This window comes from Mustela nigripes, chromosome 16 (assembly GCF_022355385.1).
Source record: "Mustela nigripes isolate SB6536 chromosome 16, MUSNIG.SB6536, whole genome shotgun sequence".
Lineage (NCBI taxonomy): Eukaryota > Metazoa > Chordata > Mammalia > Carnivora > Mustelidae > Mustela > Mustela nigripes.
This window is the reverse complement of record NC_081572.1, coordinates 22,482,445-22,509,519: the sequence shown is the minus strand read 5'-3', so window position 1 is coordinate 22,509,519 and position 27,075 is coordinate 22,482,445. Positions and strand designations below refer to the sequence as shown.

Sequence of the window (27,075 nt, the reverse complement as noted above, 5' to 3'; positions counted from 1 at the left end):
AAGGCTGCGCCCTCCCACTCCCTGTCCCCCATCCCTCAAAGAATTACAGCTTCTGGAGAGTATGCAGCATTTATTACAAAGCCGGGAGATACAAATGTCCCAGGGCGGGAGGAGGGTACAGTCACAGCACCTCAGACACAGGACAAGGTGCAAACACAGACAAACCTGATGGGGAGGGGGGGTCCTGACCCCGAACACCTAGGTTGCAAGGGAGTCTTGCCTCCTCCCCGATCGGATCTATGTACATTGGAGGAAAAACAGGTGGCCAGGGATCTGCTGGGGTCCGCCCTTCGCAGGGGACAGTCCACGGACCTCTCGGAGCCAAGGTCAGAGCTTACAGGTCTCCATCTTCTTGTGCTTTTCGCTGCCTCCATGGCTGCGTCCTGACTCGGCCTCAGCTGGGGGCGGGGAGGGGACTGGAGGGCTGCCAGCGTTCGGCACGATCTGGGGTCTGTGCTTGTGGGAGATGCTCCACTGCACTCCAGGCTCCTAGGTGGGACTTGGACATAAACCAGCGTGGCCGGTCGGGGGCTCCGGGGTGCAGACAGGGGCAGAACCGGGCCAAGCATTCACCTGGCTAAAGCCACAGTGGGAGCCACAGTGGGGTTTCAAGAGCTGAGGCCTCCCGTGGCCCAAAGCTTCTCTTCCACAAGATAAATGATGCAAAGGCCACACGCACGTTGGGGGGGGGGGGGGGGGGCAGAACTATCTACTCTTTGCACAAAGTTTCCACTGCAAGAGGAGGAGATAATGGAGATGACATCTCTACCATGACTCGCTCCTCAGAACCAGGGGATAAACTGTATTTGTAAAAGGCACTGTCTTAGCGATTCTCTGGACATTCAACAGTGGGGGTGGGGGGCACTGGCAGGGGCAGGACAGCAGCCAAGATGGGGGGAGAGAGGCTAGACCCCATACACAGCCAGCTGGAGTTGTGCCTAAAACTTTGGGGGCCAGTAGGGCTCCCGGAACACCCCACCTGCCTTGGGAAACGAAAGGAGGATGGAGCAGAGCTTGACTGCCCCTTGAGTCCACCTCCAGGCACCCCCAAAATGAGAGCAGGGCAAATTACACAAGACCCCCTAAAAAAATGAACACTCCACCCCCCCACACACATACACACACACATAAAGTTTGTTTCCTGTGGCATTTAAATTAATCTGGCTGGCCCATAGAAAATAAGTATGTATATTTGGCTTTTCCTATGTACATATATATATAGATTTATTTATAAAACCTGCCCCCCACCCCTAAGGCGGGAGGAGCTGGGGAAAGTAGAAGAGGTGGAAAAGGGGCCCAGAAAAAGTGGAGGGGTGGAGAGGCATGGCTGGAAAAGGAGGGAGAGGGTCCCTTTCCTCAAGTTAAGGGGGGCACAGGAGCTCCGTTGACAGTCATCTTGCGCCCCCTGCTGGTGGAAGATGGTGTCTGCAGGCAGTTCGAGGTCCCCCCGTTGGCAGCTGTGGTGGCCCCACTGGCTGACGCAGGGGGTGTGGGGGAGGTAGGGTGGGTGGCCGGGGGCCCGTGGGAGCTGGGAGAGCCATGGCAGGGGGTGGCTGGGCTGGGCAGGGAGGAGGAGGTGGCCGGCAGGGTGGCAGGGCTGGGAGCCTTGTCGCTGACTGACTCACACTCAGATGCCCCGCTGGTATTGGTGCCCTCCGAGGGGGTGGGCGCTGTAGGCAAGGTGAGCCGCTTGCAGGCCGGCTGGACCCGATACTTGAGGGGGAGAGGGCCGTTCTGCAGGGAGAGGGGGCAGAGAGAGGCAGGGGAAGGGGAGGGTGTCAGGAGAAAAGGGCTAACCACCCCTCACCCTGCCCAGATAGGAAGAAAGGGGTCCAGGCCTTGGAGAGAAGGGGACAGACTGAACGAGTGAGGCCAGAGGTACAGCAGCCCAGAGACCCACAGACACAGAAAAAATGCGTAAGGCCAGAGGCTGGACAGGAGAGAGGGAAGCCGAAAAATTGAGGGGTGACATTTCCCCCTCCACAGCGACCCGACCCTCCTTCCTGACCCAAATTAGGGCACGTAATCTGCCAAACGACCCTCTTTTTCAGAGAGTGGTAGGTCATCACGAAATATGGCCTGGAGGCTGGTTGGCTGTGGCAGGCCATCCCGGACACGCCCAGCTCACGGGAAGAGGCCCAAATGAGGATTACTGGTCACTGTGCGGCCCCTACAGATGGACAAGACACCAGACCCCACACAGCTCCCCTCCCGCCCTGTACCCACCCAGCCCCGACCCGCTCAGCTCACCCGCCGCCATGGATAGATGTAGGCAATATCCATGAGGGTGTAGTATTCCTTCAGTGGTTCATCCTCGTAGAGAACCTCTACCTGGACGAGGAGACAGAGGACACCATGAACCCCGGTCAGGTTCAAGGCTCCACCCATTTGGCAATGAGGCTCAAAGCTAGGGGTGGGAGGTAGGACACTGGGAAGGAGGGACTAGCAGGTGTTCCCTTATTTCCCTGGGGTTTCATGGTGGGTTTGGCTTCCTTCCCGGACTTGTCCCAACAGAACTCCTGCCCACCAGACGGGAAAGGATCCAGAGAAAGCACCCAGGTCATTAACAGCCCTGGCCAACAGTCCAGCCACACAGCTGTCTGAGGCCCCTTACATCTCCAGCAGGTCCTCCAGAGATCATGGGCGCAAAAAAAAAAAGCCCCAGTGAGAGAGATCTCGCCGAGCACTGGCTCTCACTCAGGCAGTTTTAAAAGAAATACCAATGCTTGGATCTCACCAGAGATTCTGATTCAAAAACGGCAGGACATAAGTTGGGTTTTAAAGCTCCCTGTGTGATTCTGATCTGAGGCAAAGTTTGGGATCTACTGTCCTAGGGCCTTGACCCCCGAAGTGTGGTTCACAGACCAGTAGTACTGGCAGCACTAGGGAGCTGGCTAGACCTGCAGAACCTACCGATCAGAATCTACACTTGAATAAGATCTTTAGAGAATCACTGACAAATTCCAATTTGAGAAGCAACGTCTGAGAGCACCGTTAGAATCTCAGACTGGCCTCTTTCAGCCAGCTCGCCCCAGGTAAGAGCCCGTATTTTTGCACACATACCTCTGCCACAGTTCTGAGCGTGTAAGCACGCAGTGTGCACACGTGCGCGCACGCACCCCCCATCTTGGTCCCATACGCCTCTGCACACGGGCTTCAACGAGGAAGATGGCCCCACCCTAATCTTGGTTTCGACTCCTCTTCTACTCGAACTCAGTCACACAACCACGCAGGCCCTTGACGACACCCAGCCGGCTCAGAGAAACGGCTGGGATGCCCAGACTGTCAGACACGGCCACACACGGCCACTGAGTTTCTGAAAGGTCCTGGGGACTCACCTTGTACTTGCTGGGCACATCCATCTTGTTGCGAAGAAACTTGGCGAGATGCATGACAGTCATGGCCGCTGGGCATTGCAGGAATCGCACCCCCGTCTGCCGGAGGAGAGGCACCCAAGGGCTGGGGTCCATACCAGGCACTCACTCTCTCCCAGCCCACAGCCCACTCCTAAGCAGGTCCCCAGCACTCACCTTCTCCTTGTCCCCATCCCCATTCTCCAGAGGACCCTTCTTCTCCTCCCGGTCCCTGGGGGAGAATGAAGAATGACGCTAGGGAGACCCTGAAACAGGCAGGATCCCCTAGCACACACATCCAGAAGGGGGCCAGGGTGGGAGAGAAGGGGCGACCCAACCTAGGACCCCCAAAAGACCAGGCGTGGGTCTGACTTGCCTGACACCTTCGTAGAACTCGATGGAGAGGCTGACAATCTCATTGTCACTCAGAGCCCCCTTCTCCTGCTCCAGGACCTCACCGCGGTCCTCATTGGAACCGTTGGGGACTGTGGAAGGAGAGGGCTCTGAGGGGTTGGCCTAGGACCGGGAAAGGAGGCCCAGCAAGGACCCCAGGATCTCGGAGCTCAGTGGGGTGATCCCAGCCTACCCGTGGGCTGGGGCGGCCGAGAGCTGGGACATACAGGACAAAAAGCCCAGTGCACCCAGCCCGCGTGCCTGTGGCGGCCCCGTGTACTCCCGTGAACGGACAAGTGAACACACTCACCTTCAGTCAGGGGATATGCTGCATAGAAATCCCGCCGCCGTTTCATCTCATCTGGAAGAGGGAGGAAGTGTGAGGACGGAGCGCCAGGCAGGGGAGTGGGGGGCGCAGGGAGCAGGAAAAAGGCTGCATGGATACCTTTAAAAAGCCCAGGGACCAGTTTATAGACGATGTCTTGAAGGGTTTTGTCAGATCTGGAAAAAAAAACACATATAAAGTCCTATCCACGACCACTTCACCCTAATCTCCCCAGCCAGGAACCCCTCCTACCGCCTCCCTTCCTTGATGCAGGGCTCAGGTATCGGGGTCCCCATGGGCGTGGTCTTTACCCTTCTGGTATTTCTCAGCCTAGACAAGACAGAGGGAGGGGAAGGGCCTTGGCTGACACCCTGTGCTTCTCCTCAACCTGCCACCATGGCTACGGGATGCAAGGAGGGCCGAGGGACAGAGGACCAGTGTGGCAGGAGGGACAGTGCCCGGCCCACCTGATGCTCAGCAGCGGCCTGGTTTTATGGACCTGCACATCGCACATGGGACAGTACTTGTTGGTCTCCAGGTAGCGCACGATGCAGGTTTTGCAGACTTGGGGGGTGGTGCAGAGAGAGAAAGCAGAGTCAGAGCCCCCTTAGTAATCCAGAACCAGCTCCCCGCACCCCAATGGCCTCTGCTCACATTCAAGTCGCCCCTCCTCTCCACCTTGTCCCCACTGCTCAGCCCCTTCTGAGGCTCAGCGTGGTCCTGCTTTGCACAGACAGCAACCGCCCCGTCTCCATCCCCGGGGGAGCATGTGCATGTCTGTGTCAGGCTGGTGTCCTGCACCCAGCAGAAAGGGAGTCCCGAATCTGAGGGAGCACAGCACAGAGCCAGCATGCAGGACACCTCCCAGGGCCCTTGACCCCCCTCGCCACCAAGTCCAGAGTGCACGTCAGGGGCACTGCACCTTCTGGGGTGGCCAGGGGCTCCAGGGGACCCCTGAGCCCACAGGTGAAAACGGAAATGGACCTTTAGGCTGCACCCTCCAAGTCTCCCCACCCCAGGGAGTCTTTCTGCGACCTTGGACCGCTGTCAGCGAACAAAGGGGCTCTTTGGGGCTGTGCCCCCACCACTTACAGGAATGCAGGCACTCCACGATGGTGGTGGCATCGATGAAATACCCCCCGCAGAGGGCACACATGAGGTGAGGGTTCAGCTCCGTGATTTTGATCCGTGTGGCCCGATGCATGATGACGGGGCGGGGGGCGGGGGCCTGGGGGGCGTCACCTTGAGAAAGGAGAATAGAATCAGAAACCCAGAGACCCAACAGCGCCTCCTACATTCCCCCCACGCCACCGACATCTGTCCCTGAGCCCGAGGCGCTTGCTCTGTCTGCCTGGTGACACGCATGGGGGCTGACTCCTCCTGGCCCCAGAGTGTTCACTGGGAGCTCCCTGGGAGCGGAGGGAGAGGGGGGCTGTGGAGAGTTAGGCGACCTTGAACAACAAGGTCAGGCTCCTCCATCTCAAGGGCAGGAGCAAAGACTAAAGTTAGACCAAGTCTCCAGAAAATATAGGGAGCGTGAAAGTGAGAGAGAATGGTTTTTAAAAACATCTCTGGTCCCCGTCCATATTCTCCCAAGCGAGTGCACGGAGCTGAGGAAATCAGGTTCCCCTCTACCCAGATGCCAGCCCCGGCCTGTCGGCCTGTCGCCTCTACTCCAGCCCACCCCCTGCCAGCTCATCACTCTCCCCACAGGAAAGCAGCCCTGGAAACATGGCAGGCACGGGCTGCCCTTAAGTTTAGAGGGAGCACCCCAGTGCCTGTCCTCCTAGCTTGGCATCCAGGCTGGCCCCGGAGCAGCTCCCCGGGGAATCCACCGCACGCTGGCCGTGCAGGTTCTAGGCCTGGTGCTCAGGCAGGAAGTACCGAGGATGGTCTTGCCATGCCCGCAGTGGGGAACACACAGCCCCAGCTGGACCCCAGAGTCCGGCCCCGGCAGGTCATGGCCAAGAGCCTGGGCTAAAAGGACTACCACCTTTCCCAGCCTGACAGCCCCCTGCACATGTCCCCCGGATCCGACACACATTCCAGGACCTCCGTCCCACACACACGCAGGGACCCACATGGGCACCGGCACCGTCTCCATGGGCTGCAGCCTGTCCACAGGCTGTCCAGTGACAGACCCCAGGTTCTCAAACCTCAGGCTCTGAGATGCCTGCCAAGACTGGGCAGAAAGCTCTCTCCATGGCAGCCCTGAGCACGCAGCCAGGCCTTGGCAGGGTCCGGGGAGGTCATTTAAGGCCCAACTCGGAACTGGGTGACATGCTTAAGTTCTTGGTATAGAAATCTAACCTGCACCTAGAAAGGAAGCCCCCCCCCACCAGCCCCTCTTTCCCAGAGGAAAAGCCCAAGAGGTGGGGCTCGGGAGGGTGGCCAAGCCCCAAGGACTCCTTCACAACACACACCCTTCTCTCCTTTCCAGAAAGATTTCTAAAGCCACCACACTGGGTTTTCTAGGACCAGAAATTCACAGCCAGGATCAACAGTTTCTATAGAGACCCCAGGATGAGTTTGGCCAGGACCCAAACAGCCAACAGAGTCTGGCCAGAGACCGAAAGAGATGGAGAGACACAAAGGCCACACGTGGGAGAGACAGCAAGTCTGCAGGGCGGACAGAAGGAAATGAGCGAGCCCACAGAGCCAGGGCAGACACTGCGGCCAGGAAGTGGAGACCTGCCCTAAGGAAGGAAAGCGGTGCCTGTTCCATGGAGGGTGGCCCCTGCCCCCCGCGCAAGGGTTCCCCCTTCACAATCCTGCAGGCTTGCTGGCTACTCCACTGTTTGGTTGTTTCCATAGTAACCCCGTCCTTGGCAAGATGCCCAAATATTATTACAAGCATCCAGAAGAGAGAGCAAACTTCAAGTGTGTAGCAGCGTGTGTGCAATATCCATCGGCTGTGGCCGTGACATCTGGGCGCACAAAGGTCCTGTGTGCTACTGGCTTCCCATGCGTGTCTAGGTTCCACGGAATCTACGTGCTCACACACAGCCAACATTTTGGTTGACGCTGGGTGTCCACACTGCCACTGGTGCATCTCACACCCCCATCTCTCCCTCTCACATGTGCGCACAAGTACCTACACACACACACACACACACACACACACACACACACAGGTGCTTCCCCTGCCTCCGTCACCTCATTCACACACTGGGTGCATTTTCAAAACAAGACACTTCCTCTGAAGAACTCCTATCCAGCTCCCACCAGGCAGACTGTGGCCTCCACACACAGTAGTTCCCAGGCAAGTGGCCGTGACCTTTACCCTCTCACTTCCCTTAGCAAGTGGGAGAACTCAGACCAACATTATCCCTTGGGCTCCTTTCTAGATGCAGGGGTAATGGAAGGAGCTGTGGTGCTTAGGGAGTGAAATTTTCCTCCTCCTCTGGTACAGGAACAGGCACCCTGGCTGTGCTCCCTCTCCCCACACCCTATCCCCAGGGGCCTCAGACTGCTACCTCTGAGGCTGGGGGTGGGGAGAAGCCCTGATTGGTTCTTTACCTGATTGCCATGGTTACCTGCAGGGCCCTGCCAGCAGGTGCCAAGAAGAAGGGTAAACAGGAGCTCAGTTCCCCCACTGCGCACCCCCCACCCCAGGCCTCAGGGCCCTACACCTGACACCCAGGTCCTCCCCAGCTGCAACTGGCCAGGTGTATTGTGGGAAAGACCTCGAAGAGGGGAGAAGGCTGGACCTCCAGCTGTCATCACTTTAGGGAAGAGGTTGGGAGATGGGAAACAGCCAGGGAGAAAGAGACAAAATCCTCGAAGAGGACATGGGCCATTCTGAAGTGACTTCCGTGGAGCTCTGGGGGGGTTTACCGGGTCACTCCCAAGGATATCACCACAGGGACCTGAGCACTGCTGGCAGCCAAGTCCTTTAACACCTTTTGTCCCCAAACCACTATCTTGGCAAGAGCATGATTGCTGGGCAGCCCGTGTTTCTGGTGTCCAGGCTTCCAGGTCTCGGCGACAGTGGCAGCAAGGGACCTTGGGTCAGCACCCATCCCAGCTCCTGCTGGCCTGTCAAGCCTGGCATTTTTCTTTGCCCTGCCTCAAAGCCCCTACTAATTAGAAACCACCACCCATCTCTCTGTTCTAGCTAGTCTTTTTCTGGAAGTTCCCCACAATTTAGGCCTCTCCCACTGTCAGTTGTTTTTTTTTTTTTTTTTTTTTCATTTTCCTCTGCAGAAATAGTCTGTCTCTGATAACCCAGAGGTCTTTGCTCCTTCAGATGCTCTAAGGCAGGGTTCTCTGCTCTGCTTCCCTCCACATGAAATTAGCCCTACTCCCCCATTAGAAAATCACCAGGTCTTGGGAAAAGTCACTCAGGGTCACCTCTGGACACCTAGAACTGAAGTAGAAGGGTTCTTAGAAAGCCCCTTATCTGGGGTGCCTGGGTGGCTCAGTGGGTTAGTCGTCCAAATCTTGATTTCAGCTCAGGACATAATCTTGGGGTAGTGAGATCGAGACCCACATTGGGCTCCATGCTCAGCTTGGAGTCTGCTTGAGATTCTCCCTTCCTTTCCCTCTGCTCCTCCCCCTACCCTCATCCCTGCTCTCTCTAAAATAATAAATACATAAATTTAACAAAAAAAAGAAAAAGAAAAAGGAGGGTACCTGGGTAGCTCAGTTGACTTCATGACTTAAGCATCTGCCTTTGGCTCAGATCACAATCTCAGGTTCCTGGGCTCAAACCCGCATAGAGCTCCCTGCTCAGCAGGGACAAGCATGCTTGTCTCTCTCCCTCTGCCCCTTTCCCTACTTGCTCTGTCTCTCACTCATATAAATAAAAAAAAATCTGAACAAAGCAAGAAAGAACAAAAAGCAAGCATGCATCTTGTCCAGTCTTTTCACTTTCCAGATGAAGAAATTCAGAAAGAAGTGACTTGGCTAAGGTCACCCAGTAACACAGTGGCAGAAACTGCCTTTCTCCCATTCCAGTACTCTACACACTGCCCCCCAGGCCAGACTTCCCACTCACTTAAGAAATTAGTAAGCCTGGCCCAACTCTATCCAGGCAGGTAGAAGGCAGAAGGACTCCAGGGTACCCTAGAAGACCACTCAGTGAGCCTTCTGGGAGTGGTCAGAGTCTGGCCCAAACATGACCTTCAGCACACTTTCTCACTTTGAAGTAGAGAGAGAGGCAGAAACTAATCAGGTAGGAAAACTGAGGCTCTGTGGAATATACTGGGTCCATTCCTCTCCTAGCTGCATGTATCCAACTGCATGAGCAACGCGCATTTGTGTGTGGAAGGGGGAGTAGAGGGGTCTGCCCAGGGACAATGTCAACTTCTCCGTGTTCCCTGATCCTTGAACCTGGGACCTGCCCCTCCTGCCAGCAGCATCGACACATCCTCTAGTCTCCTGAAACTGGGCTTATTGTCCCCTCTCTGTCTTTCCCCGCTCAGCTTCCTAAGACCAAACAAAGACAAAACCCCAAAATATACACACAGAGCTACACACTGCCGAATACACACAGATGCACACAAAGCCAGACACACCCCCTCCATCTCTCACACAACACACAAGGCCAGACAGACACTTGGACAGACACACACACACCCATATACACACCAGGCTCACACACACACAGCCAGACCAGAGCCAGGCCCACACTGGCCAGATGCACAAGCCATCCCCACCCACCCCAGAACCACACAGTCTGACATGCCTGCCTGAAACCAGAGCTGCAAATCCACACTAACCTTCTGTGCATCCCTAGTCCACCCAGGGTAAATGATAACATAAGTCCTCCAGCAACAAAGGCAGTGCAGCTCCAACCTCCACTCTGGGGGCCAGAGGCTGAAGGCGCAGGTTGGGCATCTGCCCTGAACGGAAGATGTAGCCTCTTCCTGCTCAGGCTCTCTCCATTCCCATGGCAACAGCTCCATCAACCAAGATCTCTCTGGCAAGGCCAGGGGCAGCAGAGAGCACCGCCCCCCTTCCTGCCCACCCCCCAAAGACTTCAACTTGAACCCCACCCTTGACCCAGACACCAGAAAAGAGAATAGTTACACAGGGTCTTGATCCTGGGTCCCAGGGGTCACCTGGGGTCTGTTTCTGGCCTCCTTCCAAAGACAACTGAAAGACCTCAACCCCCAACTCCCAAACAAGGAACCCCTGGGAAAACCCCCCTACCCAAAAGCTGCAACAGAACTGGCTTTATGCTCCTTCTCCAAGTACTAACACCTTGGAACAGAGTGGAGACGGGAGGAAGAGAAATTAGAGTTTCAGGAACAGATACAAACTGCAAGAGGCCCAGAGAAGGAGGCATCAGAACAGAGCAGGAGACAACCCGGAGACCAACCCCCTTCTTCCCCTCCCCAAGCGGCAGGGAGCCCAGGAGAGACTGAGGCATGTGTATATACGGGGAGAGGGGTTACTCTAAGAGACAAAGACCAAGGAGAAGCGCGGAGTAACACTTCCACAATATTTACAGGCAAATTCACCACCCCCAGGCCTCTTCCTTCCCCACCTCAAGCCATCCGGGGCAACTCTGGGCAGATGGGGGCAGTGGGGGAGGGGGAGACGCATGCCTGGGCCCACTGTGGTGACTGGAGCGGCAGGGGTGTCTGCCGGACGAGAGGTCCGACCCTCTCAGAGCCAGAGACAGGAGAGCCAGGCACCGAGGGGGCGGCCCGGCTATCCAGCAGAAGAAGGGGCCAATCGGTCAGACCCCTCCGGCCTCTGCCGGCGATGGAAAATATCGCGATAACTCTCCCCCCCAGCCCCGACAATCTCCATTCTACTCCCTCCTCCCGGGCTTCCCCCGGAACCTGGGTCAAAGGATCAGGGACCCCAGTTACCCGGTGGCCGCTCCTACCTTCCCTAGAGTCAAACTTTCGGCGGGGCCCAAGGAGGGGTGTTCCAGAGAAAGAGGCTCTGCCGAGGTGGTTCGGGGAGGGGGCGGGGCGCCCGGTCCTGGGCCGGGGCGGGGGGGACCCGCTGGGGGGAGGTGCCCGGGAGGCCCGGGACCCGGGCGAGGAGGAGCGCCCTCCCCCGGCCCCGGAGCAATCAGAAAGGCACGCCGCCTTGCTCCCGGCCTCAAGTCCCTGCGCGTCCACGACGCCCCGGAGCCCACGGAAGAAGCGGAGAGCGACCCCTCCCCAAACCGAAGGGGGTAGTGGGGCAGGTCCAGGGGCCGCTCTGGCCCGTGGGGTGGACGAAGGGGGCAGAGATACGGCCCAGCGCGCAGCCCACAGCCCCCGTGGCTGCCTCGGACCCTCCCCCTCGCTACCTCGGGAGCAGGTCTGCGAGGGGGCTGCAGCACAAAGAGGTGGTGGTCGAGGGAGACGCCAAATCTCTAAAAGGGGGAATCCGTTTCGGCCATCTTGGAAGGGAGGAAAGGGAAAAGGGGAGAGAAAAGGGAGAAAGAAAAGGCGGACGGGGCGAGCTAGGACAGGGGTTGGCGGGGTGGGGCGGGGACGCGAGCTGCAGGCCCGGCTCAGAGTCTCCCCCTCCCACAGGGGTGTGTAAAGAGGGATGGACCGGCCCCCCCACCCCATTCTGGTGGCGGGGTAGGAGAGGGAAAGGACAGGGAGTCTGCCTCCACTTACCTGGGTTCGGGGTCCGGTGGGTCTCGGGGAGGGGGGGATGGGAGGGAGGGAGGGAAGGGAGGGGAGGGGGGCCGCAGCCGTGTCGCTCGCTCCGGCGGCGGGAGGGGAGAAACCTACGGTAAGAAAGGAGTTTGTGAAAGCGGCTTGGGGTGGGAGGGAGAGAGGGGAGGGGAGGGGACGACGGGGGGAGGGGAGGGACCGGGGCTGGGGGGGTACAAAATGGCTTTTTTCCTCCAGACAAGAGTAGGTCCCGCCCACTACTCACCCACGTGACCTCATTCCTTCAGGGTGTTTGCGGAGCGGGGAAGAGGAGGAGGGGGGAGAGGCTAACTCGGCTACCCCCACACCGGGTGCCGGGCCCCCTAAACTGGGACGCGACCTCACTCTTCCCAAACAGCCCCTGACCCTGGAAGATGTATCCTCTTCTCGGTTAACCTCCGCAATGAACCCTACCGCCCCACAAAAAAAATGTGCGCGCCCCCCACCCCCTGACCCTGCGATCCCCGCCCCTAAGCTGGGGCGTCTGGAAAATGGTGAAATGAGGACTAGGCTGAAATGTGGTTCGTTCTGCAGTCCTACCCGCCGCGGCCTGGACCGAACGACGATGGGCTTGGGTGGGGGACACGACGCCTCCGGCCACGCGTTCAGGGTATTTTCATTCACTCTAAATGACACTCCCTTAAAATTAATAACTGCAACCGTGGGAGAAATCGTGTCCTCCCCACTCCCCTCGGCCCCGCTCAGCGGCCAGATCACCGGCTCTAAAAGGCAGTCCCCTGGGACCCAGTCGGTAGAGGCGAGAGGTCCCACGCCTCCGGGAGGCGTGGGAGGATGTCGGTTTGCTGGGGTGGAGGCTGGCGCCCCTCGCGTGCTCGCGCAGAGAAGAATGCAATGCAACCCGGGCCGGGGGACAAGCTGAAGACGGGGACTCAGGTTCCGGGTCCGGGACACAATAACCCAGTCGAATGCGAGAGGTCCTGCTGGACTAGTAAATCAGGCGCCAGGGCTCGGAAGTGGGCCCGCGCTTTTCCTCCTGCCTTGCGCTGGTTCCCGCATTTTTCTCGGCCGCGCCGGTGCGCCGGGAGCTCTGCGCGGTTGGTGCGCCTCCCTCGCCCCGGCGGCGGGAGGAGCCGGGCGAGCGCAGAGGCGGCTGGTGCCAGTCCGCCTCCGACAGTCGCTCGCGACTCCTCCCAGCGCTCGGGCTCCCGTCCCTAGTGGCTCCCGCCGGGAGGGGAAAACGGGGAGGGAGGCTTGGGAAGGCGGGGAGGAGCGGCCGAGGCTGGCGCCGGGGGAGCCAATCGATACTACGTTACGGCGACGACCGGGCCCTGCCTCATTAGGACGGTCGATTCGCTTATTCGTTATTTAAGATTTATTAGAGATGGTCACTGGCTCTGTCCCTCCAGAGAGCTCGATTATCCGGCCAGACGGGCCATTAAGCGCACTGACGGTGGGTGGCTCGAGAGGAAATTAGGAGACAAATCTGCAAGCTTCGGAGTGCCTGCCTCTTCCTCTTCCCTCCGCACTCGCAGCTCAGGCAGACCCGAAGCTGGGCCCCCCAGACTGAATGCTTTCACCCTTTGGCCAGCGACCAGGAGACCTGAGGACACTGGCCGCCAAGTGACCCCAGCTGCAGCCTTCAGCCCACACCGGGCGAATGGGGGCAGGGAGGAAGAGGATGGGCGGGAGAGATACCCTCCGGGGGTGGGTGTGTCTGAGAACGCGCGGGAGAAGGTCGGGGTGGAAACTGGTTACCTACACCTCTGTCTTTGCACGCGAAGACTAGGATTTTGCCCCCCCCCCCCCCCGGAAAGAGGGCTCTTGGGGTGGACACACCAACTGTCCCTAGGGCAAACCTGTTGCCAGCATCCCGAACTCTTCCAGGGAAGACTTGTGCATCCTCTACTGTCCCCCAATTGCCCTGCGGAGAGGCAGCGCAGCAGGGACTCCTGGTCTGTCGCCCCTGTCCAACTAGATGATCCTGGGGCAAGGCAAACCTGTAGGGGCTTCCTGAAGATCTCTGATGCACAATCCATATGGGCACCCAGGGTGTGTGTGTGGGGGGGTGCATATCAGCTACTTGGAAGAAGGTTGATGAGTCCCCACTTTGGTCCTTTATCCTGGAGTGTTGCAGCAAGGGGGCCCACAGTGCTGCCCAGGCATCCATTCACTCGTTTCTCAATTACTAGCGCTAGTCACTAGCAAACCACAAGGCAGAGGGATGAAGACCCCATTACCCACTAAAACTTAATTTAATCATTTCCATCCTGGGCCGCAGGTCTCCACATCCCTGGCCTTTCTGCCTTGTCAGGAGAACTTCTAAGACTCAACCTTTCACACATCAGAAGTTCTTTGGTTTCCCTGCAAAAAAAAAAAAAAAGCACCTGTCCTGTACCAATGTGGAATACTGCACTAGCACCAGGGACCTAAAGCTGATGAGCTGGGTTTTTGGCTACAAGGAGCTCACAGGCCAGTGGGGGCTATCTAGCATGTCTCATTAGCTCCCATGGCACTGTGTATCCCCCTGGTTTGTCCCCACTAGCCCTGTGAGTGCCTGGTAAGTGGGTGGGGGTGGTGAGCCCTGGGAAAGGTTTTCAGAACAGGTGTCTTCTGAACCCAATCTTGAGGAGAAGCCAGGTAGCCTGAGAGTCCTTTGCTTAGCTCCTGGTGCTGGGATGTGCCCTGACTGCATTAGACACCAATGCTTCCCCTGCATTCTGCGCTAGTTGTAGTGTCTCACATAGTCCTCTAGCTGAAGAATCACCGTGTCTGTCACAGACTGGAAGCTTCCAGAGGGTAGGAACTTGGTAAATCTAATCAGTGATTTCTGGCACATGCCAAGAGCTACTGTGAAGATAAGATGTCCTTGAAGATGGTGACGATGGTAGGAGAGGGCAGTCCCTCTAGTGATTTTTTGGCCATCTTTCCCCATGTCCCTGGCTCCTCTCTCCCCAAGATGATGTCCTTTGTCAGTTTCTGTTTGTACTTCTCCATCCTCTGCCCTACTTCTCCGCCTGTACATCTAGAAAAAAATAGTTTTGTTGTTGTTTTCCTTTTTTGGAAGCTTCTCATATTAACTGCATCTCCTTTCCCTCCATTTTCTTCCTTCAGCTCACCCCGCCTACTTTTCTATCGTGTCCCTTTTCCGTCTCTGTATATCACAGCTGTGTTCTCCCTTTTTCACCTTTTCGCTTCATCCCCCAGTTTCTCCCTGCCTTTGTCTCGCTACTTTCTTCCCTTCCAAACGCAGTATTTCGACACTGTAACATCGATTGAGGCAGACAATGGAAAAACTGTCCAACCTCCACTGTAAATTCATTCTTAATCTTACGAAAAATACAACCTGAAACGTACACACGGTGAGACAAAACCCTGTCTTCGCCTTTCCTGAAATCCAGCCTGGGGGCGGGGTGGGAAGTAGGCGATGGAGGAAAGTGCTGGAGAAATTATCCCATCATTGACCGAACAAAAACGAATTTTCAATCACAATGATCCGCTGATTTGCTATAGAAAAGGAATCTCTGCCATTTCAAAGCGAAATTTAGCATTTTGCAGGTTGGGAGAATAACGCTTAGGTGGTTTTTTTTTTTTTACAGAAAAGGATCGCGTCCCTGGGTGGGCTCGAACCACCAACCTTTCGGTTAACAGCCGAACGCGCTAACCGATTGCGCCACAGAGACTACGACAGCCGCCAGCGTGGCGGCGAGCTGAGTCAATGGGAGAGAGCCTACGACGGCGCAAGAATGCAACCGAAAGCCTGCAATCAGGCGAGAGAAGTCAGGACCCGGGGAGAAAGGGAAGGGTCCCGATCGAGGGAGGGAAGGAGGGGGGACCTTCACGTCTCTCCTCCACTGGTTTTGGGAGGGGTAGTCGCCGGCTTCCTCTGGATCTCTCTTAGAAGAAGATAAGATGGGGACGCCCGAAACGTCCTTTTTAGGGTGACCTGAGTCTTGGGGATACACGAAGTCGACCTCCTGAGAGTCCCAAAAAGCGTAACTACCTTTGGTCTCCAAACCTCCCCCTTTATAGCCGAGGCCCTGCAGCCCTGCAGTACAACCGCGACGCCCTTCTCCTGCTCCTCCTCCTCAAAACATTAAATAAGTGTTGAATGCGCACCTCCCAAATACCAGGCACCGTTCTAGGCCAGTGAATGTCCAGAGCCTAGCCTAGTACCTGGCACGTAAGAGATGTAGGGATTTCTGGTGTGAATACGTGAAAGAAGCTAGCATGAGTCATACGCCCCATGCACACGTTCATAAGCTACACCACAGCCCTTCAGCAGGGATCGCGGCCCCTATTTTGGGCTTCACCCGCCCACGTGCACACAGGTCCCGGCCCCGGGATTTGGCGTCCGGGAGTCCGGGTCCGCCGCGATCCCAGTTTGCACCGCGGCGCCAGGCCCTTCCGCACTCACAGTGACTTTTCACTTTCCGCTTTCCCAGCCTCGGTTTTGGCTTCTCAACCAAACTCCGGGGCTGATGACTGACAGAGAGGCACAGCCAATAGGAAGTCAAAGTGTCCCGGAAGGGTCGGCCTTTCGGCGCACGCAGAGGAAGCAGCTGGAGTGGCTGCGCGGTGCGGGCTGTAGCCGGTTGAGTGGGGTTGTGGTGGTCGTAGGTCTCACAACACCGCAGTCATGGTGAGATGGGGAGAGGGGGGGGGGGCAGGGGGGGGGGATGGGGGGGGGGGGGGGGCGGCATGGGACGCTTGGGAAGCGGAGAGGGCCTGGTGGTCGTTCGAAGTTTGAAGGGAAGCTGACTACCGTGGGGCCCAAGGGGTTGTAGGCGGCTCCCCGCAGCTACACTGCGCTAATGTCAGAGCTGGAGTTCGGAGTATGCAGGCGCCTCGGGAGTGGAGGACGGTGAGGGCAGGAGCCTCGGGAATCGGGGGCCGCGCCGGGGGCTCTGGCCGCATTTGGCCCCTGGCGCTGAGCCCCTCCGCTCTGTCTACCGCAGTCTATTATGTCCTATAACGGAGGGGCCGTCATGGCCATGAAGGGGAAGAACTGTGTGGCCATCGCTGCCGACAGGCGCTTCGGGATCCAGGCCCAGATGGTGACCACGGACTTCCAGAAGATCTTTCCCATGGGCGATCGGCTGTACATAGGCCTGGCTGGGCTCGCCACCGATGTGCAGACTGTGTAAGTGTCGTGAGTCCCCGCCCACGCGCAGGCCTCTTCTTGGGCTAGCCTGGCGTCTTGAGTGGCCCAGATATCAGTCATCTACCAAGCAGCCCCAGTGAATCAGAGATCGGACACCGTAAGCCATACAGAACTGTATCCTAACCAACTTACACCGGCATTTACCCAGTGTCAGACTCGTAAACTACCTTACATGCGCAGCCTCCATTAATCCTCTTAGCTACATTACCAAGTTGCTGTCCCGTTTTGCAGACCAGGATACAGAGAGTCTTAAGAGTTTCTTGCTCAGTGTGCAACTTACGAATGTCATCCAGGATCTCAGTGCTGGTCTCTCTCAGGCTTGTGTTCAGTTCCTAAATAACTCCAGGTTTAGTTGGGAAAGGCATTCAGAAAGATAACTAACCCATGAGGAGCTGGTGCATAATAGCTGCTAGATTTGTCATCTAGTGGAAAGAGGCTTTGTAATTTGAGAGGAGGGGGAATCTGGGAAATGAAATAGGTCGCTCTTGTTTTGGTCCAGGTATGAGGGTTATTATTGTCCTGATGGGGTGGTAGTGGTGGGAAAGGAAAGGAAGGCATTTCTGGGAGTTGTTGCTGACCTGCTTTAGTGGCTACTTGGATATTGCCAGACTAAAATTAGTCATGCATTGAGGCTGAATCTGTGTCTTTTTTTATCTGCTACTAGGATCTAGATCGGTAGATGGCATGTGGGTAATCCAGAAATGTTTTAAGGATTTTATTTATTTACTTGACAGAGATCACAAGTAGGCAGAGAGGCAGGCAGAGAGAGGAGGAAGCAGGCTCCCCGCTGAGCAGAGATCCCGATGTGGGGCTTGATCCCAGGACCCTACGATCATGACCTGAGCCGAAGGCAGAGGCTTAACCCACTGAGCCACCCAGGTGCCCTCCAGAAATGTTTTAAAGATGATTTCTGTTTTGAGCATGTTGACTGAAATACAGAAATTGGGAGGGCTAGTTTTAGGGGAAAGGTGATGGCCTAATTTTAAAGGGACGGGGCAAGCCAAGTAAAAATGTCTTTCAAGGGGTGCCTGGGTGGCTCAGTGGGTTAAAGCCTCTGCCTTCGGCTCAGGTCATGATCCCAGGGTCCTTGGGATCGAGCCATCCTCTCTCCAGTCCAAGCTGGTCCCCTCACACATCGGGCTCTCTGCTCATCAGGGAGCCTGCTTCCTCCTCTCTCTCTCTCTGCCTGCCACTCCACCTACTTGAGATCTCTGTCAAATAAAATCTTTTTTAAAAAATTTTAAAAAAGAAACATCTTTCAAGCAGTTGGGATCTTGAAATTACATATCTCAGGGCTGACGAAGCACTGGTGATCTTTTAAACCTATAGGAACAGATTTTGGAGAGACAGAATATGTAGAGGAGAAAAATTAGCTGCTGTCAACAGCCGAACTGTGTATTTAGCGGTGGGGGGAAGAAGAGAGGCCAGAGGGAAAGAATTAGGATAGGGTTTTAAGAGGGATGCTGTGGGGCGCCTGGGTGGCTCAGTGGGTTGGGCCGCTGCCTTCGGCTCAGGTCATGATCTCAGGGTCCTGGGATCGAGCCTGCTTCCCTCTCTCTCTGCCTGCCTCTCTGCCTACTTGTGATCTTTCTCTCTGTCAAATAAATAAATAAAATCTTTAAAAAAAGAAAAAAAAAAAAGAGGGATGCTGTGGTCACAGGTGGCAGGTCCTGCAGGAAGCTGGTGGCCCAACGAACAACAGTTCCTAAACTTAGTTCTTAGAAGATCAAGAGAGTAGTTCACTGTTGAGGGTGAAAAGCTTGTCAGAGAATTTTCTCTCTCATTTCCCTCGAAGCTCCCTCAGTCTCAAGAGCACATAACTTGGAAATTCTTCCTAGGTCTAACCCAGCCACATCCTGGTGGAATCAAGGTGACAGCCTTGAGTCCCCTTCCCTGCAAAGGTCCCCATCAGCCATCCTCTCTCCAATCCAAGCTGGTCCCCTCACACCATTTCCTTTTCTGCAGGAGTGTTTCTCACCAAGTATGTATGTTGGGGGCAGTGATAGCTAATTTTGTTAGGCTTCAGTTTCTTCACCTGTAAGAGGAAGCTCAGTCTGAGGCTTTGTTCTGTGTCCTTTGAGTCACTGCTTTGCTTCTGGCAGCTGTGGCATTGGTCTGCCCCCTGCAGGGCCCTGTCCTGGGCTCTGAGTTGTGGCGCTGGGGGAGGTGTGGCCTTTTTGCTTAGGCACCTTCCAGGCCATTAGTACAGCAGCTGCTGCTTCTTAACTTGAAGAAGACTTTGTAGTTTTCCAAGCACCTAGTTGTCTAATACGTTGTCTTACTGCCTGGTGATTTGTTGTGTACCTCATCGTATGGGTGGAAAAATTAATTGGGAGGATGAAGGCTTAGGTCAGCCCTCGCAGTCCATTGCTCTTTCTTTTCTGTTTTTTTCTTTCCTTCCTTTCTTCCTTCCTTCCTTTCTTTCTTTCCTTCCTTTTTCTTTTTTCTTTTTTTCTTTCATTCTTTTTCTTTTTTTTTCCCCCACTGCTCTTTCTGCTGTCCACTCCTGTCATTGTGTGTGCAAGTGGACTTCCGCGGGGAGTGCCAAGAAGCTGTGCATTTTATGGTACATAAATTGTTCCTCAAGAAAGAGAGGCAAGGGGCGCCTGGGTGGCTCAGTGGGTTAAGCCGCTGCCTTCGGCTCAGGTCATGATCTCAGGGTCCTGGGATCGAGTCCCGCATCGGGCTCTCTGCTCGGCAGGGAGCCTGCTTCCTCCTCTCTCTCTCTCTCTGCCTGGCTCTCTGCCTACTTGTGATTTCTCTCTGTCAAATAAATAAATAAAATCTTTAAAAAAAAAAAAAGAAAGAGAGGCAAAATCCAGGGCGCCTGGGTGGCTCAGTCGGTTAAAGCCTCTGCCTTCGGCTCAGGTCAAGATCCCAGAGTCCTGGGATCAAGCCCCGCATCGGGCTCTCTGCTTAGCCGGGAGCCTGCTTCCTCCTCTCTCTTTGTCTGCCTCTCTGCTTACTTCTGATCTCTCTCTGTCAAATAAATAAATAAAATCTTTAAAAAAAAAAAAAACAAAACTTCTTAGTTCCCCTGTTTTCAACCTCAAGAGGAGTATGAGAAAAGCAGTGTTCACAGAGCGGCATGTTTATAGGTGGTCGGTGTTGGACAAGTCTGAAACGTGAATGTGAGTCCGGACTTCCGGCAAGAAAATCACTAGGAGGGGAAGACAGGAGTCTTGGCAGGGGTGGGGATTATGTCTCTCCCTCCACACCTCCTGACCTCTGCAGAGTGGACACCAGGGGACATTCACTCCTGCATTTTTCTTCTGTCACAGGGCCCAGCGCCTCAAGTTCCGGCTGAACCTGTATGAGCTGAAGGAAGGCCGGCAGATCAAGCCCTACACGCTCATGAGCATGGTGGCCAACCTCCTGTATGAGAAGCGGTGAGTGGCAGTGTAGCCTGGGACTAGCAACTTGGGACCTTGGGACGGGCAGAAGCCTCTGAAGTATGGAGGGATGCCCATTCCTCCTCCTTCTGCCATTGCTTATTTGCAGGATGATAACCTCTTTGCATCTGTTTTCTGTGGGCCTGTCTGACAACCAAATAGGACAGAAAGGGCTGCTTCAGGAGGCAGGGAAAGCAAATAGCAGACAGATGTGCTTCCGGGCAACAGAATTAACCCCTCCAGGGGCACCTGGGTGCCTAGTGGGTTAAGCCTCTGCCTTCAGCTCAGGTCATGATCTCAGGGTCCTGGGAACGAGGCCTGCATCTGGCTCTCTGCTCAGCAGGGAGCCTGCTTCCTCCTCTCTCTCTGCCTGCCTCTCTGCCTACTTGTAATCTCTGTCAAATAAATGAATAACATCTTAAAAAAAAAAAAAAAAGAATTAACCCCTCCAAAGGTGCCTGGAGTCTCACAACCAGGAGCCACCCGTAGTCAGAGCAAATTCTGCTGGCACTAAATTCTCGGGACCTAGGAATTGGGTGTGTGAATTTTTGTCTGTTTTACTTGAAGACTTCATGACGAGGAAGGTAGATGCCCAGTTGCAGAATTCATTGCAGAAGCTGGGATTGAAGGAGAGCCCCACGGGAACTTCCGCTCAGCTCTGGGCTAACCTGGTGCCAGAAAGACAAGTGGAGTTCTTGGTTTCCTCTTTTTCTTTTTAAACTTTTTTTTTTTTTTTTAAGATTTTATTTATTTATTTGACAGAGACAGAGATCACAAGTAGGCAGAGGGGCAGACAGAGAGGCTCGATCCCAGGACCCTGAGATCATGACCTGAGCCAAAGGCAGAGGCTTTACCTGAGCCACCCAGGCACCCCCTCTTCTTAAACTTTTTATTTTGAAATCATTTCAAACCTTGTGGAAAAGTTACATACTTTTTAGTTCTCAAAACTAAAAATCTTTTGACATTTCCATGTCTGGAGCAATACTGTTACCTTTTTAGTATTATAATCTAAAAACCATAAAAGGGTTGCCTTTTTCTAGGTGTATGTTAATATCCTCAGCTGTGAACTGTCTGTCATGTGTGGTAACCATGTTTATGAAAATCCTGAATTGAGAAAGGCTTAAATGATTTTTTTAACTGGTTTATAGAAGGAGAGAAATGTCTTACACACTTGTAAAAATTAACTCATATTTAGATATATGTGTAATGGTTACTATTTCTATTTTTGTTTTTGTTTTAAGTAAACTCCAAACCCAGTGTGTGGCTTGAGCTTACAAGTCGGTGCAGAGATTCAGTAAACAAACTTCAGACAGAGTTGCATGTTCTACGACTCAGCCAGCACTCCGTCATGTCTACTAAAAATAAGAAAATACAGAATGGGGTCCCTATGTGGCTCAGTGAGTCTGCCTTTGGCTCAGGTCATGATCCCAGGGTCCTGGAATCAAGCCTGGCATCAGGCTCCCTGCTCAACTGGGAGTCTGTTTCTCCTCCTCCTTCCCGATCGTGCTCTCTCTCACTATCTCTGTCTCTCTTAAATAAATAAATAAAATATTAAAAGAAAAATACAGAACACTGAGGCTGATTTGGAAAATTCTAAGTTCTTACCTACGCAGGAGCTTTCTCTACAAGACCAAATGAATTCAGTGATTTTCCAGTAGGATATCATGGGCTAATGCTATGATTTCAAACTTGAGCAATGTACAAAACCTTTTTATTTTATTTTTTTAAGATTTTATTTAGGGCGCCTGGGTGGTTCAGTGGGTTAAGCCGCTGTCTTTGGCTCAAGTCGTGATCTCACGGTCCTGGGATCAAATTCTGCATCGGGCTCTCTGTTCAGCAGGGAGCCTGCTTCCCTCCCTCTCTCTGCCTGCCTCTTTGTCTACTTGTGATCTCTCTCTCTCTCTCTCTCTCTCTCTCTGTCAAATAAATAAATAAATAAATAATCTTTTTAAAAAGATTTTATTTATTATTTGAGAGAGAACCAGTGCAGAGAGGGACAGAGAAAGAGGCAGGAGCAGGTTCCCCCTGAGCAGAGAGTCAGACATGGGACTCAGTCCCAGGACCCTGGGATCATGACCCGAGCTGAAGGCAGACGCTTAACCAACTGAGCCACTCAGGTGCCCCCGTAGGAACCTTTTTAAAAGAAAAAGCTTCTCATGAATTCCAGAGAATCCATCCAGGTGCCTTTCTTTGTGAAACACTGCTAGTAAAAGTTACAGCCTTCATGTGGGATCTTGGCATCAGTGTGGCTGGAGACACAAATGCAGATCTTTTTTTTTTTTTTTTTTAATGGTATTATTTATATATTTGACAGATCCCAGGATCCTGGGATCATGACCTGAGCTGAAGGCAGAGGCTTAACCCACTGAGCCACCCAGGCGCCCCATAAATGCAGATCTTGAACTGTGTTGTTGTATTTAGTTTTAAGGTTGTTACCCAGATAATCTAGAATATTCTTATTTTTATTCCTAGTTATTGAGAGCCAGTATAAGACATGGATAAGTAAAGGCAAGACATCTTACTCGTTGTTTGTTTTTTCAAGATTCTGGGTTTTTTTATTTATTTGAGAGAGAGAGAGAGAGAGAGAGAGAGAGAGCCTGCGCATGCACAATTGTGGCAGAAAGAGAGGGGGAAGCAGACCCCTGCTGAGCACAGAGCCTGATGTGGGACTTGTTCCCAGGACCCCGGGATCATGACGTGAACTGAAGGCAGATGCTTAACCAACTGAACCACCCAGGCGCCCCACATCTTACTTACTGTTTCTGTTGAGAATAGTGGTCGTTAGTTTTTGAGTATTTAATATATAGAGATTCCTGAGATTAATTATTCTTAATTCTTAGGCTAGACCCTCAAGCTCAGGGTCTAAAATAGGTTGGAGAATCTCCTGTTTCTTGGAGACAGACATGAGAATAGCCGCGTCACTGAGTATCCTTTTCTGCCTTGACTGCTGGGAGACTCACAACAAAACTTTGTGTTCAGTCTGAGTGTCTTGTGTTCTGTTTTAATGGTTTCGTTTTATTTTTCAGTATTTTTCTTATAAACTCCTTCAAAGCAGTTATCAAAAGGAGTGGAAGTATAGCTAGGTATATGAATAGAGAATGGAATGGTGGTAGGACTTTGGTTAGGATAGGGAAGATTAGAAGAAATCAGAATTCCCAATAAAAAGGAAGTGGAAGAGAGGGTCAGGGTGAGGGGCATAGGAAGGCAAGTGACAGAGAAAAGAAGTCTTCAGTATTGTCAGATGCCAGGAGGTGGGGAAGGGTGAATCAAAGCTGGCTTGGTCTGTAGAGTACGTGACTCCTAATATTAGGGCCATTGAGGTCGAGCCCTAGGGCATAGGGCCTCAGAATAGCTGGCCTTGGGGAAGCGGGTCTTCCCAAACAGGCCCTCTGTGCTCCTCCCCGGCTCTGAGCCAGGGCCTTGTCTGAGTAGGCCTGAGCAGGAAAGTGGACTTTCTTGAGTTGTGGTTTCTTTCTGCTCCTGGTCTGCACAGGTTTGGCCCCTACTACACGGAGCCTGTCATCGCCGGGTTGGACCCGAAGACCTTTAAGCCCTTCATTTGCTCTCTAGACCTCATCGGCTGCCCCATGGTGACTGATGACTTTGTGGTCAGCGGCACCTGCTCCGAACAAATGTACGGCATGTGCGAGTCCCTCTGGGAGCCCAACATGGTGAGTCGGCAGCCTGGAGCAGGACTGGGCTCTGAGGTGTCCCCCCGCCTTGGCTATCAGGGAGAAATGTGTTTCCGTGGTGTGTAAGGAGAGTGAGGACTCAGGTAGGAGAGAAAGCCACAGCTGCTGGGCCCAGGAGGGTGTGCAGAAACCGCCTGCCAGGCCTTGGTGCGGGCCTCGGTGTCGCTGCTGGTTAGTGGAGGAAGTTCAGAGCTTGACTTCTTTACTTCCCCTTACACACCCCGCTTCCTTCGGAGGAGCTGAGGGGGCTTCCCACATCCAGGGAACCACCCCTCACTTCACCTTCTGTTAGGAGACCCCACCAGATACTTGGCTAACGACAGAGAGTTCTCCCCTTGGCTTTACGGGGTTCTCGCCTCCGTTCAGGGAGCGAACTTTGAACAAGGCATAGGGTTAGAGGCAGCTCCACAGAATGGGCTCTGGCGCCGGCTGTCTGGGTCGGAAACCTGGATCCACCTGTCACCTAGTTCTGTTCTTAGGTCAGACATTTTACCTTTTTGTGCCCCAACTGGTCCAGCTGGAAGTGGGGGATAATAATGTGACCCAGCTCGGGAGGGGCAGTGGGAGGAAAACGCGTGAAGACCGATCGGTGCCCCACAGTGGGGACTGGCCGTTCTGCCAGCTCCGCTGGGTCCTGGGAGACCAGGCAATCTGTCGTCACTGGCTTAGTGCAGTCTCACAAAGCAGGACAGACTCCTGATGCGTGTTAGAATGCAGTTTGTCAGGAAGCGAGGAAGCGGAAGGCCTGGCTGGCAGAAGCAGCAGCCTCTGCGAAGGTGTGTGAGGAGTCAGGTGTGTTCAGTGGTGAGAGAGCGTTTGCGTGGCTGCTGGAAGGTCGCCGAGTGTGGGTGAGATCATGGTGGAGAGCACGAGTGGGCTGAGATTTCAAAGGCCTTGAATGCTGTGCCAGGGAGCTTGAACTTCTCCCTGGTACCCAAAGTCAAAGGCAGTCAGGATGCAGAGCCGCAGGTAGATGCCGCAGGCTGATTGTGGTCACTTGTAGGAGGCACTGAGTGAGGCCTGAGCGAAGATGGTTGCGGGGTAGCTGGTCTGGAGGATTGGGTTGCTTCAAACAGAAGTGAGGGAGGTGGAGACAACGTGGATGTGAGTTTTCTGGCCAAGCCAGCTAAGATGGAGGATGTAGGAGCAACAGGTTTGGAAGGAGTGGGCCCATGGTTGGACAGGTAAGTTTTGATGTACCTGGTGAGGCCCGGGAGGAGAGCCCGTAGACAGCTCGTAAAGCATGTGGAAGTCGAACAGGGATTTGCCTCATTTTACAGAAGAAGGGATTGAGCTTAGTAAAGGCATGTGTAACTTGCCCAAGGTCACTGCTGGTTAGTGAAGGAAGCTCAGGGCTTACGTTCTTCTTCCCTTTGCCTTACACACCCTGCTTCCTCTGGGGGAGCCGAGGGGGCTTCCCACATCCTGGGAACCACCGCTCACTTCAAGCATGGGTATAATCAGAGTTGGGGACCTTGAGCCCAGAAAAAGAGTTAAGGGGTCAAGCCAAGTTAGGGTCCAAGGCTCTGGAGCCAAGGCTTCTGTTTTGTGGGCAGGATCCGGAACACCTGTTTGAAACCATCTCGCAAGCCATGCTGAATGCCGTGGACCGGGACGCAGTGTCGGGCATGGGTGTCATCGTCCACATCATGTGAGTAGAGTTGGAAAGAGCAGAGAAGCTTTGCAGACCCCTGCCTTTCCCTTCCCAGACAAATACCTCTTCCTTCCATCCCCCTGAGCAGGTGTGAGGGAGGGAGGGCACTTGTGGCAGCCTTGGGATAGCAGAAATCCACCCTGGTTCCCTTGGCCTCAGTCAGGTGAGGCTTTATGACCCTGAGTCCTCCGTCCTCCCCCCAACCTGCTCACAGTGGACACTGCTTTCTTAAGTATCCCCAAAATCTCAGGGGCCTGTGTGGGGGTGAGCCACAGCAGAGCGACTGCATTGTTGGGAGCTCCAGGCGACTCCCTCCCCTCCCAGCTCCTGTTTCTGGGTGACATCCTGAGTCCCAACAGGGTGATACTCTGAGCTTCCGGAACAGAGTTTCCAACCCCAGCCAGTTCCCTCCCTGCCATCCCCCATAGTCCCTCACTTGTCTGGAGCTGCCTCCAGGAACCTGATCCAATGAAGTGGAAGTCCTCCCAACAGCTCTTCTGGGGCACATCCCAAAATAAGCTTTTGGACCCTTTTGTCGTGGGAGAGCTTGCTTAATTATGACAAACAGACTGCGGCTGATACGGAGAATTGACCACTGGGCTCCTTTGTGTTCCTTGGGATGAAACGCAGCACACCTCCTTCCTGTGACTTGTTCTCTGAGCTTGGGGGGCAGGGGCTCCTGCCCTTCCCTGGAGGGCTGTGCAGTCAAGCCCTGAGTCACCTAGGCTCTGGTTGGGTCCCGCTGTGGGGGTCCTTCACTCGACTCCCTGTTTCCCCTTCCTCTCCTTCCTCCCCTTTCTCATCCCAGGCTTAGCAGACAGGCTATTAATCAGGAGCAAAACAGTTAAACCTAGAGTTGGCAGCACAGGTCTTTGTTCTGCATTCTAGTCATGTAGATGTTTTGTGACTTTCTCCCCCTGCAGTGAGAAGGACAAAATCACCACCAGGACACTGAAGGCCCGCATGGACTAACCCTCTTTTTTTTTTTTTTTAAATAAATAGTTTTTCTTTCACTTCTGCTTCTTTGTGTTTGGGTCTCCTACCAGAGATCTTTGTCCCCAGCTGGGGAGTTACAAAGAGCTCCTCAGGGCCCCGCGCAGCCCTTGGGTTTTCTCACGGACTTGCAGCGCCCTCTGCTGGTAGACCTAGCCTGCTGGGTGCTAGGCCTGGCAGTGCTTCCTCTAGAATTTAATCATGGTGGTGACTTAAGGCAGTTAATTTGCTCAAGGCCACTTTAGGAGCAACGATGGAAACCCATATTCCATTTGACCCCAAAGCCTAGAATCCTTTCCACTGTACTCTGCTCGAAAACTTAAATCTTTCATTGTTTCAGGAAAAAACTGGGCCAAGTAGCCACAAGTAATACCCTTGTGGTTAAGCGTTTCTTAACGTTGGCTGCATGTTAGTCACAGATACTTTGATTCCTTCCCTCAAGATTCTGACCTAACTAGCTTTTAAAGGCCTGGGCACCTGTCTCTCCTAAGAGCTTTTCAAATGATTCCAGCTTGCAAGCTGGGGTGGTAGCTCCCGA

At 54.2% G+C, this 27,075-nt stretch overlaps 2 protein-coding genes and 1 non-coding gene across 3 annotated transcripts; 1 reads left to right on the top strand and 2 right to left on the bottom strand.

The window, feature by feature from the left end:
* Window positions 1-56: 56 nt before the first annotated feature.
* On the bottom strand, window positions 57-11,784 carry PCGF2 (polycomb group ring finger 2). The gene is made up of 10 exons (XM_059380298.1): window positions 11,646-11,784; window positions 5,164-5,313; window positions 4,539-4,635; window positions 4,192-4,247; window positions 4,057-4,107; window positions 3,730-3,838; window positions 3,531-3,585; window positions 3,339-3,434; window positions 2,251-2,331; window positions 57-1,734 (listed from the first exon to the last, which is right to left on the bottom strand). The coding sequence occupies exons 2-10, from the start codon at window positions 5,273-5,275 to the stop codon at window positions 1,357-1,359; spliced, it is 1,035 nt and encodes a 344-aa protein (XP_059236281.1). The 5' UTR covers window positions 5,276-5,313; window positions 11,646-11,784; the 3' UTR covers window positions 57-1,356.
* A 3,467-nt stretch (window positions 11,785-15,251) lies between these two features.
* On the bottom strand, window positions 15,252-15,325 carry TRNAN-GUU (transfer RNA asparagine (anticodon GUU)). Its single transcript has one exon. It is a non-coding gene; the product is annotated as a tRNA-Asn (tRNA).
* An 847-nt stretch (window positions 15,326-16,172) lies between these two features.
* On the top strand, window positions 16,173-26,557 carry PSMB3 (proteasome 20S subunit beta 3). Its single transcript, XM_059380299.1, has 6 exons — window positions 16,173-16,284; window positions 16,601-16,785; window positions 20,088-20,195; window positions 23,692-23,869; window positions 25,447-25,541; window positions 26,468-26,557. Exons 1-6 carry the CDS (start codon window positions 16,282-16,284, stop codon window positions 26,514-26,516), a joined length of 618 nt encoding a protein of 205 aa, XP_059236282.1. The 5' UTR covers window positions 16,173-16,281; the 3' UTR covers window positions 26,517-26,557.
* Window positions 26,558-27,075: the final 518 nt, after the last annotated feature.

Bases quoted from the DNA above. Each gene is read 5' to 3' on its own strand.
- PSMB3 (XM_059380299.1), top strand. The intron at 20,196-23,691 runs GTGAGTGGCAGT...TGGTCTGCACAG, and splicing joins AACCTCCTGTATGAGAAGCG to GTTTGGCCCCTACTACACGG. The intron at 23,870-25,446 runs GTGAGTCGGCAG...TTTTGTGGGCAG, and splicing joins CCCTCTGGGAGCCCAACATG to GATCCGGAACACCTGTTTGA.
- PCGF2 (XM_059380298.1), bottom strand. From the start codon at position 5,275: ATGCATCGGGCCACACGGATCAAAATCACGGAGCTGAACCCTCACCTC. The intron at 4,636-5,163 runs GTAAGTGGTGGG...CCACCCCCCAAG, and splicing joins CGTGGAGTGCCTGCATTCCT to TCTGCAAAACCTGCATCGTG. The intron at 4,108-4,191 runs GTATCCATGCAG...TCCCTCTTCCAG, and splicing joins GGTCCCTGGGCTTTTTAAAG to ATGAGATGAAACGGCGGCGG.